We start from the raw sequence: 12,447 nt of genomic DNA on the forward strand, positions 1-12,447 counted from the left end.
CTTTTGCGCCCGTATATGTCGGTAAAGAGGATCTTTAGCATTGGCAAGCCTAGAAGACACGGATGACTCGCAAAAATGTGTTTAACAATTCTATAGAGGAAAAAAGAATTCCATACACTTCATTCAATTGTCTTATTAGCTACTCAACTTGAACACGAGATCAACATCTTGAGCTTTCTGTTCATAAGACACCAACCTACCCTGTATCATGATCTGATTACTCAGCATATCCTCGGCACAGAGATGAGCCCGACTCCGCGTTCAGGCGCGTCGCGTCAACCCAGGGTCTTGGCAGTTGGTTCATGCCCTGTCACGCCTACATGGGGTCCTGCAGCCATGGCGATACGAACTCCCCTACAAAAAGACGAGATACGACTCCTTCGCTTGAGTTCCAAGGTAAGAGAACATCTATTCAGAAGTGAATGCGGCGTTGACGGAACTAGACAGAATCAGCCTCTCAGCCCGTCATCACCTTTGAACAAGTCTCACTGTCAGATCCCAATTTCCCCAGTTTTGTCGCCCTCTCTTATGTATGGGGCGACCTGGAAGATACCCTGCCACTACGCGTATCGGGAGAAGTCATCCCAGCCACCAGAAATCTCCATGTAATTCTACAGTGTCTCTCCTCGGCAAACTTTGGCCAATTCCTGTGGATCGATGCTCTATGCATAAACCAGAATGATTTGCTTGAACGTGCTGCACAGGTAGCCTTGATGGGCGGCATTTATTCCCGCGCGTCATATGTCCTGGCTTTCCTATCTCCCCTGTCAGAACCTTTCGATCTTGGATTGGATTTCCTTCAAGAGGCGGCTCGTGATTCGGAGCTTCACTATGAGCCGTCATTGTCACCGCATATCTCCGTTAACGGCCTCACCGCCAGCTCCGAATCTCTCCGAGATTCTCTCATTTCCTTTTTCGCCGCCCCATGGTGGACCCGAGTGTGGACCGTTCAAGAATATGCCCTTGCAGCCAAGGTCATTTTTCAGTGTGGAAACCGGCAGATGGAAGGAGGTGTAGTCCTGACGGCTTTTAGAAACCTGGCAACTCATGAGAGAAAATGCTGCTGGGCTGCACGTCGAGCTGCAGATGGCAATGCTCGTGGCTTCCTGGACTATCCTAGCGAGGCGAATAACGGGCTGACCTTGTTTAAAGCCACTCTTCGGATAAACAACCTCAACTCCATTGTCAATTCCGAAGCGTTTGGTGTTCAGGATTTGCTGGATGCCACCAGCCTCTTCCGGACGAGACAATGCTCAGATCCGCGTGATAGAGTATTTGGACTACTGGGGTTGCATCTCAAAGACGATAACCTCCAAAAGATGTTACTAACAGATTACACCATTCCGACGGCACTTCTCTATCGCAACCTAGCTATGGCTGCGATCGAGAACTCTCAAACGTTGGATGTTCTGAGCCATGTGTTGCATAGGCCATCTATTCATAAGCGAACCCCGGGATTACCAAGCTGGGTTCCAGACTGGGACGCCCTCATGGATGACGACTATCACCTGATGTATACAGAGAGGACTGACAAGTTGCGTCATTTCTCAGCTTCAAAAGATCTGAAACCTAAATGGATTCTCCATGATTCAGGTCTCGTCACGACTCATGGCCTCCAGTTTGCCAAGATCGCAGCTACAGCTCCAGGCTATCCTGATCCTGACTCGACAACGGGAGGGAAACAATTGCTAGAGAAATGGCGTCAACTTTCAGGTCTGCCTCAAGAACCTATTGCCTCTCCAAATGGAGACTCTGACGAGTCCAAGCGAGAATGGGCTTTTCAACGATCACTCTGTGGCAATGTCACTCTTTCACAATGGGCGGACCATTCATGTGACCACACGGCAGCATACAACACATGGCACTCATGGTTTACCCACCCAGAGCCAGCTTCACTACCAGAGGACGCGAGATCAACTGCACGCGAGTTTGACTTTCTGGTTCAGATTGCTTCTCTGGGCAGGTGCTTCTTTGTGACTGAAGATGGAGATATGGCGTTTGGGCCAGAGTCGGCACAAGCTGGGGATGTTGTTGCCATCATCCCTGGAGGAAGAGTGCCATATGTATTACGAAGGGTTGATTCTTCGGATGGTCCAGAGGGTCAAGTACCAGTTTATGAGTTTGTTGGTGATGCGTTTGTTGATTGTACTATGGTTGGCGAGAAGGTTGAGGGTTCTCCAACGTTTCAAGACATGGCGATAATTTAAACATCATTCATTTCAGCTCGCTGGCGAACGTTTGCTGTGAGAAGTGCGAGACTAATTGCTTGCAAGACTTGATAAAACACCGCTTCCAATGCTCGTCACCCTTGCACCGCTCCTACCCCTGGAACGCCTTTCCTGTGCTCACGTTCAGTTTAGTCCATACAGATCCCGTAGCCATGTACCAAGCAAACTGCATCGGCCAGTAAACATGCATCATCCAAAGCCAAGGCAATGGATCCCAAGCCTCAAATGTGCCATCCTTCCAGTACAAAAGATGATGAGCAAATGAGCGTATCGATCTGTGGAATTCCGAGAGTGCCATCGTGCCACGAAACAAAGTCAAGTATAGGGGACAAATGACCAACTCTACTAGATCTTGGCTGGCCCAATAGTAGCGTTGAGGGTTGGTGGGCGAGAGAGGGGGAGTAGATAGGGGCTTTTGGGTATGAGATTCCGATAGAACGGAAAGATACTCGTCGATAATTTCAGGAGTCTCGTTGAAGAGAAGGGTTGCAGTGTGAACTCTCGGGTTGCACTCAATGGGATACATCGTCACTTCCTTTTCCGCCTCAGACTGTGTCGCTTCCTCATCTTCCCTCTCCGTCAAAAAGTCAAAGCTCAGATGCCCAGTAAAGTTATCTCCGCCTGCTTCGGCCTGTCTGATTGTAAACTCAAGCATAGCCTTGCTTAACGGAGAGTCGGCGGGGAGCGCATCGTAGTGCATGAGCACGTCGGCCGAGCGACACGCAACAAAGGCACAGACTCGACCGCGTATGACCAGAGCATGAGTACAAAACTCGGGACCGGATAAGAATTCCTGGATGATGAAGGAGCATTTGGCCGACTTGAAAGGAATAGAGTCGATCCGCGCTAGTGTGGCATCTTCAGAGACCAAAGGTAATAGAGGCATGGAAAACCGGGCAACATCGTCAACACCAACAGGCTTGACAGGATATCGCTTGGCTCCTGGCTTGTACTCCAAACCTCCATGTCGTCTTAAGAAGTCAATCACCTCGCCCTGTCCACCAACAGTCTCAGTAGTAGGAACAGTGAGTCCAAGAGTTCTCGTATACTCGATGAAAGTGTCCTTCTCATGGAGCCTTTTCACATGCTCAACCCCGAACTGGATGACCTTGACGCTAGTACGAGTTTCAAGAATCTCTTTGGCTGCTGCATCCTGGATGGCGGCGTTGACATCTGAGACGGAGATCCAAAGGTCCACTCCTTCTTTTTGGACGACGTTTATCAATTTCTCCAAGTAAGGATCATTGAGGTTGGCATCGAAAGAGCTGGGTGGTTTTGGAAGGCGATAATATTTGTCGACTGCACAAGAAACCCGCCCAGGAGAGAGCGAAGAATAGTCGGCTCCAATTACGCGATGCCCACGACGGTAGAACAGGCGGGCCAGTGCAAGACCCTTGGCCATATTCACCCCAGTGACAAGGACGGTGACTCTCTTTTCAGCATGGCGAGGTTTGTCGGAAGTACCGGAAGTGAATCGATTCCATAGATAGGCTGTGAGCGAAACCACAACAGTCGTGGGGAGCAGGACGAGGCTCAATAATATGAGCGAAAGGTTCTTGAAGAAATGATATACCTGGGATCTCTCCCGGTATCCCTTCGGCCCGATATCTTGAGGCGCCATCAGGAGTTGACGTCGAACAATATGAATGGACAAAGAAACAACAAGGCTGTTGCAACGAATTCAACTGGCTCAGTATTTGCTTAAAGCAAAGCTCACAAGAAGCTTTACAAATGTTGTCGAGTCCAGCTAGAAAGCCAAGAGCCAAGAGTTGAGAGCCTGGTCGAAATATCAAAGACGTCATGACTTTGCGAGGGGTTGTTTCACAGAAACGCGGTCTGGTGGAGCGGCCTGGGGCAACGCATTCCGACGAATTACCATTGGATTTGAGACGTATTCCTGAGAGAATAAGCCTAGGCTGGAAGGGGGAAAGCCGGAGTGTGGAATGAGAGTTGTATGCTCGACTATCCAAAAGCGGCGAACCGAGGGTTGAAGAGACGGGACGGGATACAAGAGGTGTACGGAGTCGATATTGCATATTCCCGCGATTGAATACGACATGTAACTTTCGATCCAATCCTTACAGAAATACAGTATCAAGTACATCTTTCTGTACGTACCCGGGCTGACTCGACCGTTGAGGCTTAATCTTACTTTGCACCCTAGGACTAGTCGAGAATCATGGCTTCATAGACCACACCGCAACCCCTGAAAACGGCCATTCACACTGAAGCGATCCCTGGGGAATGGGTCCCCCCAGGTTGTATCACTAAGAAAAATGTTTCATTTATTTCTGTTGCATTTTCGTAACAAGTAACACGGGACAGGCTGACCGCATCTTTTCTCTATGACGTGATAGACTGTTACTCAAGGGAGTTGCATATTTTTTGTCACAGTCAGCTGTCAGCACAGCAGAGATGCAGTTGGTTCAAAAGATACAAGGTGACATTGGCAGATGTTACAACGTTCGGGTCGTTGCTGCGGTAAAAGACCCTGTGATAGTGGCAGATCAGCCGTGGAATCTTCCACGGCAGCCTTCTCCCCGGCCCTCCATCTTAACATATTCTCTGTGAAACACTGCTTTTTCACATGCCCGAGAGTGCGGGAATATCCATCTTTCGCATGCGGCAGAAATGGGCAAAACTTTGATGACGCGCACATGCAAGATGGTAGTGTAATCGAATCTACCTTTGAGTTTAGATCCGATCCAGGCACGCGCCCACATCTCCAGAATGTCTGAGATACCCGTAGATGGTGTGGGGACCCTTTGTCTAACAACGTGTTTCCCTCCATGACGGTTATCCGAGTCCCCGGCCATTTACGCTCTTGGCGATACCTCCCGCAAAAGTATATGACACCTAGACGGGGAGATTTACAAGACACTGCACGAAATAGGTTAGATAGAAACCTATGCCGTGCTTCTGCAAGAGTCTTCTTTTAGCCATTCATTGGGCGGGTTGCCGGCCACATCTCCACGACTTGATGACACGAATATTTCTCGAGTTCGCGTGGTACGACTTGTTTGGCTAGAACGCTAGACCTATCACATCATTATGTGCTCAAAACACTGGATGATCTATAACCAATGGTATGAGTAGAATGCTGTTGATGTTTTTGTACCTCTCAAGTGGTACAATCTCAGCCTTGGCTTGTGTACTGTCTACAAATCTCGGTGAAGACATACTCCATCGTCGGCAGTTGAATCGACTGAACATGCCTCAACAACCGATCCACTCACAAACAACACTCTGATGTCGTGTCTCTCTGTGGCTTGAACGACATAAAAGCCGGTCTCCCATACACACAAGTATCCCGTACCCTATCCATCTCACCCTCATCTTCTACCCCTCAAACATCCTACACTACAACCCCCATTGCCCACCATGTCTGATATGAAGGCCACAGTCGAGCCCACCACAAAGGGTTTCTCAGTCTGCGGCTACGAAAAGATTGAATACGACTTCGAGTTTCTCGATGGCGTCTTCAACGTTGCCAACGTGCAGCTGGCCCAGTGCTACAAGCCCTGGGGGCGCTGCCTCGCCGTCATGGATTTAAACATCTTCAACCTGTACGGTGAAGAGATGCAAAAGTACTTTGATCATCATGGGATTACTCTCAAGATTCACAAGACCATGATTGGCGAAAAGGCCAAGAGCATGGAGACTTTGCTTTCTATTGTTGACTCTATGACTGAGTTTGGCATCTACCGAAAGGAGCCAGTCCTCGTTGTCGGTGGTGGCCTTGTCACTGATGTGGCTGGGTATGCTAAGCCTATGCTTTCTATGGCACTCCTATATCTAACTTTCTCGATAGTTTCGCCTGTGCTGCCTATCGCCGCAACACCAACTACATCCGCATCCCAACCACAGTCATCGGCCTCATCGATGCCTCAGTCTCCATCAAAGTCGCCGTCAACTACGGCCGCTACAAGAACCGCCTAGGAGCCTACCATGCACCATCCCACACATTCCTTGACTTTACTTTCCTCCGTACTCTTCCTAAGGCGCAGATCCGCAACGGATTTGCTGAGCTCATCAAGATTTCTACATGTGCTCATCGCGAGACGTACGAGTTGCTTGATGGGTACTGCGAGGAGCTGATTGACACGGCTTTTGGTCGGTCTGATGGTGCTTCAGAGGAGATCAAGACTGTTGCTGACAAGATCTGTCGGGCGGGTATTTATGAGATGTTGAAGCTGGAGACGCCGAACCTTCATGAGATTATGCTTGATCGCGTGATTGCCTACGGACACACGTAAGTGCTTCTTATTTACCTTGAGCATCACTAACATGGTAACAGTTGGTCTCCTCTACATGAGCTTGTGCCAGAGACACCTCTTCGACACGGTCATGCCATCTCCATCGATATGGCATACTCAGCCACACTTGCTCATTCGAGAGGACTTCTCTCATCCGAAGAGCACAAGCGCTTGCTAAACCTCTTCTCTCGAGCAGGTCTCTCCATGGACCACCCCCAGTTCGATGGCCCTCTATTGGAGAATGCCACAGCTGCCATCCTCAAGACGAGAGACGGCAAGCTTCGAGCTGCAGTTCCTATCACCCCCATAGGCGATTGTGTCTTCCTCAACGATGTGAGCCATGAGGACATGTGCAAAGCACTTGAGACACACAAGGAGTTCATGAAGAGCTTCCCTCGTCAGGGTGAAGGTCTCGAAGCCTACGTGGATGCCAGTGACACCGGCTACACGGTCCAAGGCAATCCGGTAGAGGATGGTGCCACCAAGGATCTACCCATGAACAGTGTCGAGAACAGTTACCTTCATGCATCTGGCCCAGAGGGTGTGGATGGTCTCCAGAGCAGCAGCAGCGACGAGGAGACGACCAACTATACTCTCAACGGTCGGTCCAATGGATACAAGGACGGAGTTGGCAAGCTCAGCAGTGGCTTGAAGGACAAGGTGAATGGTCTGGAGAACCACATCTTCACCACTGTTTCTGTTGACAGTCTGCGCGGATCTTGAGGGGTGACCAGCTCTTATATGTGTTGGCTGGCTGAGGGCGTTTTCTTATCTACTTGCACAAGGCCCAGGAAATTCATTGGCCGATTATAATCATGCATAAAAAATAGCATCACTATTCTCTTTTCTTATTCTCTATCTCATGATAGGTGGTCTACACCTTGCCTTGTCTGCAGCCTTGTCCGGCGCTAACGATTGCCTACTGAAAGGCTGAGTACAGGCCAGACCGTTTTCTCCGTCCCATAAACGTCTGGAACGGTTCCATTTTGGGCACGGGTCTTCAAATATGCACATCCCTGTTGTGAAAAGGAGGAGTTATGCTTGGACCACGTACTGAAGAGTGCTTAGGAACATGTGCGAGGTGATTGATCGTCATTATGTACCGCCAATGCAGAACTAGGAGAGATTGTCTCAGTTATCCTTTCAGCTCTCGCAGTATCGTGGTATCAGAACCAATGAACCCTTTTCAAATCAACGTGAGCTAGCCACAAATAAGAAGCACATTCCATTTTGTTATCGCCAAGCACTGCGATACAGGCGGCGGGAGGTGCAGATCTTAGGTGCGCAAGCCACCCGAGACGCCTCCTCAATAGTGTGGAAATTGGCGCCCGCTTGGCCTGTGCCCTCGCTAGGTGCTCGACATCCATGTTTAAGACACTGGATACCTCAGTTACCGCCATTGAGGTTGCGAGGTTGCGAGGTACTGATTGCGAACTGTCTCCCTTGCCAAGTGGCCAAGTGATGGGCATTTCGAGCACGTTCAAACTGGTTACGAAGCTGAAACAGAGGGGCAGCAACTTGTAGGAAGTCAAAACTTTACCAGCCTGAACGGGTAGTGCCACGCGAGCACGATCCATTCCTGCGCTCTTGACATGGGAAAGATTCAAGTAGCACTTCTGGAGCATGTAAAAACGGCATTTCAGAATGGACGGTACTTCAAAACTCAGCTCGGTACCTCCCGTCGTCTTTATCAATTCGTATCTGACCGCAAGCCACACTACCCATTCAGCTACACTATTTCCAAACCCTAGCTGAATTAGGACCTGGACCACTTGATCGCCTCCAGAATAAGCAATAAAACCCCGCTTCTCTCTGCACGTCTCAGCCTCTCTCCGTTAGTCTCCCCTCGGGCCGTCGGGCTTGCCTCATTTCTGTACGAATATCCGTCGATAGCTCTCCTTGATATTCACATACCTGGGGAAAAGATATGAACTAGAGCACTCGTCAGGCAGCCACTTCATCTCGGCGCGGCGCGGGCGGCACGGGACGGAATGATACTCGCCTCCTGCTTGGCCATTTTGAGCATGGTGAACGCAGGGCTTTGAGATTGTGTTTGGCGATGCCGCTCAGCTCACGTAGCAAGGGAGCTCAGTTCGATCCAATGGTGGACTTGGCGGGCTGAGTCTTGCTTATAAAAAGCGATATGATGAGCCATTGGACTTGCTCTTTGACCATTCTCTCTTTGTCCACTCCCTGCTACTATATCGACTTTTCCAAGTTCCATTCCATACTTTCAAGAGCCTCCAAAATGCTCCCTTCTCTCCTATCCCTGTCCCTCCTGGGCCTATCCGTCGCCTCAGTCCTGCCCCAAGACCCCATTATTTCCAAGTACCCATACTGCGACTGCACCGGTCCCAACATCAAGACCAATGTCTCTGTATTTTATGACTACATCTGCGGCGATAGGCGACTTGGACCCAGTGTCCTTCCAAGGAAGCTACCTCTCGGTACCTTTGTTGCCAGCTACGACCGCTTTGGAGGTCTGAGCCCTGATGCTTTCCTCAAGAAGTGGTGGGATGAGGAGAAGGGATGGAAATACCCCGACAACCACGGATTCCAACTTGATGCCGATAACAAGCCCATGAATGCCAGCATGGTCCTGGAACCTGATATGCTCGTGGATCGATTTGGCTACACTACTGGTAAGCACATCTGTCAACATGCACAACTCAACGGAAAATCTAACCCCTGTAGGACGTTACATTTCTCCTGCCAGCGCTCCTTTCGCGCAGCGGGCTCTCAACCCCCAGAACCTTGACACACCCAAGAACTCTCCTGAATTCCCAAACAACTACCACGTCTACATAGTCCTTAAGAGAATGACCGTCATTGCCGGGCCCATTTCTCCTTGGTTTGGACAGCCGGGACTTGGAACGCAGTTCTTCCTTGGCGAGCATATCACTGTGCAGCATTACATTGATAATGGCTCTTTGAAGGAAATTGACCCCCAGGAACTTGTCAGGGATGGTCCTGGCTGTGGATTCGAGCGCGAGGATCTGTAAAGTAGCTGTCTAGTGCACCAGGAAGTCATCAGAAAACAGAATCTACACGAAACTTTTCTTCACCTTCCCCTCAATTGCCATGTTCCGCAGAGTGAATACTGTGATCATGAGATATGAGGGACTGCCAGGCCCGGCAAATCTTGATTATTTGATAGCCAGGCCATCTACTGCGGGGTTGACTGGGTATCCTGTATTGGTCTGATAAGGAAGAATGGCCCAGTTTTTTTTTCCGCGGAAAGGGAAACTCCTAATTCCCCGCGGAAAACTCCACATCCTCGGATCATGGGTTGCATATCTCGCATCATATCGAGGAAAATATCGGCAAAGGAGCTCATAAAAGCCCCATCATGTTATCCTTGTACCTTATCACCAGTTTTCCGCGGTAAAGAGGTTCCCCTCCACAGAGAATACCAGATATAAAATGTGAGGTTGATAAGTCCAAGCAAGTCGTTTCTCTCTCCGTCACCATACTCTTCAACTTTGATCTTTCTTGCCAAAGCATCATGTCTTCCAACGGCGTTTCTACTTTCTGGTCGAGGGCTGATAAGTACCTCATGTCGACAGGTGTTCCCTACTCACCCGTCGTCATCACCAAAGCCCAGGGCACACGACTCTACGATGCCAACAACAGAAAGATCCTTGACTTTACCTCGGGTCAGATGAGCTCTCTTCTTGGGCACTCCCATCCCGAGATTGTCGAGGTTGTCAAGAACTATGTCGCTGAACTCGATCACCTCCTTAGCAACATGATCACACATCCCGTGGTGGATCTGGCCGAGCGGCTTGCGCGTCTCCTTCCAGCTCCTTTTGAAAAGTCCTTCTTTCTAAACACCGGCTCTGAGTCTACTGAAGCCGCTATCAAGATGGCTAAGCTCTATACTGGCAAATTTGAGATTGTCGCCTTCTCGGCCAGTTATCATGGCCTGACCCAGGGTTCGGGCTCTGCAACATTCTCTGCTGGCCGAAAGAACGGTGGCCCAACCATGCCGGGTCAACTTGCCTTCCCTGCCCCTTATGCATACCGCTCGCCGTTCCGAAAGTCTGACGGATCCTATGACTGGGAGACTGAACTCGAGTTTGGCTGGTCCATGATTGATCGTCAGAGTGTTGGATCCCTTGCAGCATTCATCATGGAACCCATCCTCAGCACTGGAGGCATTCTCGACATGCCCGAAGGCTATCTCAAGCGAATGAGTGAAGAGTGCAAGAAGCGTGGCATGCTGCTCATCATGGACGAGGCTCAAACCGGAGTTGGACGAACTGGTCAGATGTTTGCCTTTGAGAAAGACGGAGTTGTTCCTGGCATTCTTGCTCTTTCCAAAACCCTTGGTTGTGGATTACCGTTGGCGTCTGTTTCGACCACAGCAGAGATTGCGGAGGGCTGCCAGAGAGCGGGATTCCTCTGGTTGACGACTCATCTAAACGATCCTTTGACTGCTGCTGTTGGCGACAAAGTCCTTGAGATTGTCGAGCGAGACGGTATCTGCCAAAGAGCAAGTGAGAGAGGTGCACAACTCAGAGAGGGCCTGTTGAAACTCCAGAAGAAGTACTGGTGTATTGGTGACGTCCGAGGTAGAGGCCTCCTTCAAGGCGTCGAGATCATTTCAGACCCCAAGACCAAGGCACCGGGCTCCGATCTTGGACAGAAGGTTTCGGACAAGGCCATGGAACTCGGTCTGTCTTGTAACATTGTCAATCTTCCGGGAATGGGTGGTGTGTTCCGACTTGCACCTCCTGTCACTGTGACGGCTGAGGAGATCAGCGAGGGGTTGCAAATCCTTGATGAGGCATTCGCCTATGGGATGAGTACTCTGCCTCAGCCATGAGTGGCCAGTGCTAGCGAAGTGAAGGGTGGAGAGAGCTTCATTTTCCTTAGACGTCATTACATGATGATGGACGTGGACAAGTATGGAGGATGTTATTGGATGATAGAGTAATGGATAGTTATCCGCGGAAGGTTTAAAGTTGTTAACGGATTTAAGTTTGCACATACCTATTGAAAAGCCCTGGCTTCTATTTGACTCAGGACTACGAACGAGTGGCAATGAGGATATCAGCTGCGCAACGGCCGAACAGCTCTGGTAAAGGCCTGTAGGCAATCTTCGGATCAAGGTGCCTCCGTTCTCATGTTGTTATGTGAGGTCATAATTACGAAGACCAAGCATTGGGTGAGGATGCTGAATGATATCATCGATTGACGCTGCTATATCAAAACAGCACAGCTTTCGCTCACATATTTCTGCCTTACCAACCACCCAAAACATCCAAGTTCTCAAATTCAAAATAATCTACCAGTCAAAATGGAAGGAGATATTCCCCAGAAGGACGAGCTTCAGGCTCGGGCTATGGAAGGCCGTCCCATCACTCAGTCCGAAGCATCCACCATCGCCACCAACGAGTCCGACATGACGGGTCATGGTCCCATCAAAGGTGGCACTGCAGCTACTGCTCAGAGTATCCATGACCGACAGCAAAACTTTCTTGAAAAGGCGGGCGATATCGCTCGGAAGCCTATTGACGAGATTACAAAGAAGGACGCAGCTGAGGTGCAGAGCGCAGAGGTATAACCTCGAGATACACGGAGTCAGCTCGAGCTAACAATAGATAGTCTCGCCTCGCCGGAGGACCTGTAGGGAGAGGATCGTTTTCGTCGGATGTTCAGTCGGTGGCTGATCAGAATGCACGGGCAAGTAGGGAGTAGAAAGGGCCAAGGAGAGTCATCTCAGATGTCCATGGATAGATTCTATATCTATTCTTCTGGACCACGAGCCGGCTGATCAACGAAAGTGTTTAAATGGATTATGATGTTATGTGCTCATGACAGGCGATATATGCAGTTCCTGTAGTGATCCTACATGCCTGTTTCCGAACAGGGTGTGATATGAGCAAATACATTACCAACGCAATCTGAACCGTCAAGGACCGAAGTCACTTTGCTTTAGCAGGTTGGGTTATGAGATG

At 49.8% G+C, this 12,447-nt stretch overlaps 6 protein-coding genes across 6 annotated transcripts; 5 read left to right on the forward strand and 1 right to left on the reverse strand.

Annotated features, from left to right (window-relative positions):
* Nucleotides 1-336: 336 nt before the first annotated feature.
* NECHADRAFT_84407 (uncharacterized protein) lies at nt 337-2,170 on the forward strand (the record flags this gene model as incomplete). Its single annotated transcript, XM_003043679.1, has 3 exons — nt 337-396; nt 444-2,127; nt 2,166-2,170. 3 exons carry the CDS (start codon nt 337-339, stop codon nt 2,168-2,170), a joined length of 1,749 nt encoding a protein of 582 aa, XP_003043725.1.
* Nucleotides 2,171-2,319: 149 nt separating this feature from the next.
* On the reverse strand, nt 2,320-3,849 carry NECHADRAFT_84408 (uncharacterized protein; the record flags this gene model as incomplete). Its single annotated transcript, XM_003043805.1, has 1 exon — nt 2,320-3,849. The coding sequence occupies one exon, from the start codon at nt 3,847-3,849 to the stop codon at nt 2,320-2,322; it is 1,530 nt and encodes a 509-aa protein (XP_003043851.1).
* A 1,760-nt stretch (nt 3,850-5,609) lies between these two features.
* NECHADRAFT_48307 (uncharacterized protein) lies at nt 5,610-7,207 on the forward strand (the record flags this gene model as incomplete). The annotated part of the gene is made up of 3 exons (XM_003043680.1): nt 5,610-5,986; nt 6,040-6,480; nt 6,526-7,207. 3 exons carry the CDS (start codon nt 5,610-5,612, stop codon nt 7,205-7,207), a joined length of 1,500 nt encoding a protein of 499 aa, XP_003043726.1.
* Nucleotides 7,208-8,732: 1,525 nt separating this feature from the next.
* On the forward strand, nt 8,733-9,486 carry NECHADRAFT_95953 (uncharacterized protein; the record flags this gene model as incomplete). The annotated part of the gene is made up of 3 exons (XM_003043681.1): nt 8,733-8,783; nt 8,814-9,126; nt 9,179-9,486. The coding sequence occupies 3 exons, from the start codon at nt 8,733-8,735 to the stop codon at nt 9,484-9,486; spliced, it is 672 nt and encodes a 223-aa protein (XP_003043727.1).
* A 503-nt stretch (nt 9,487-9,989) lies between these two features.
* Nucleotides 9,990-11,312, forward strand: NECHADRAFT_84411 (uncharacterized protein; the record flags this gene model as incomplete). Its single annotated transcript, XM_003043682.1, has 1 exon — nt 9,990-11,312. One exon carries the CDS (start codon nt 9,990-9,992, stop codon nt 11,310-11,312), a length of 1,323 nt encoding a protein of 440 aa, XP_003043728.1.
* Nucleotides 11,313-11,786: 474 nt separating this feature from the next.
* On the forward strand, nt 11,787-12,187 carry NECHADRAFT_95955 (uncharacterized protein; the record flags this gene model as incomplete). The annotated part of the gene is made up of 2 exons (XM_003043683.1): nt 11,787-12,047; nt 12,095-12,187. 2 exons carry the CDS (start codon nt 11,787-11,789, stop codon nt 12,185-12,187), a joined length of 354 nt encoding a protein of 117 aa, XP_003043729.1.
* Nucleotides 12,188-12,447: the final 260 nt, after the last annotated feature.

Source organism: Fusarium vanettenii (assembly GCF_000151355.1).
Source record: "Fusarium vanettenii 77-13-4 chromosome 9 genomic scaffold NECHAsca_27_chr9_1_0, whole genome shotgun sequence".
NCBI lineage: Eukaryota > Fungi > Ascomycota > Sordariomycetes > Hypocreales > Nectriaceae > Fusarium > Fusarium vanettenii.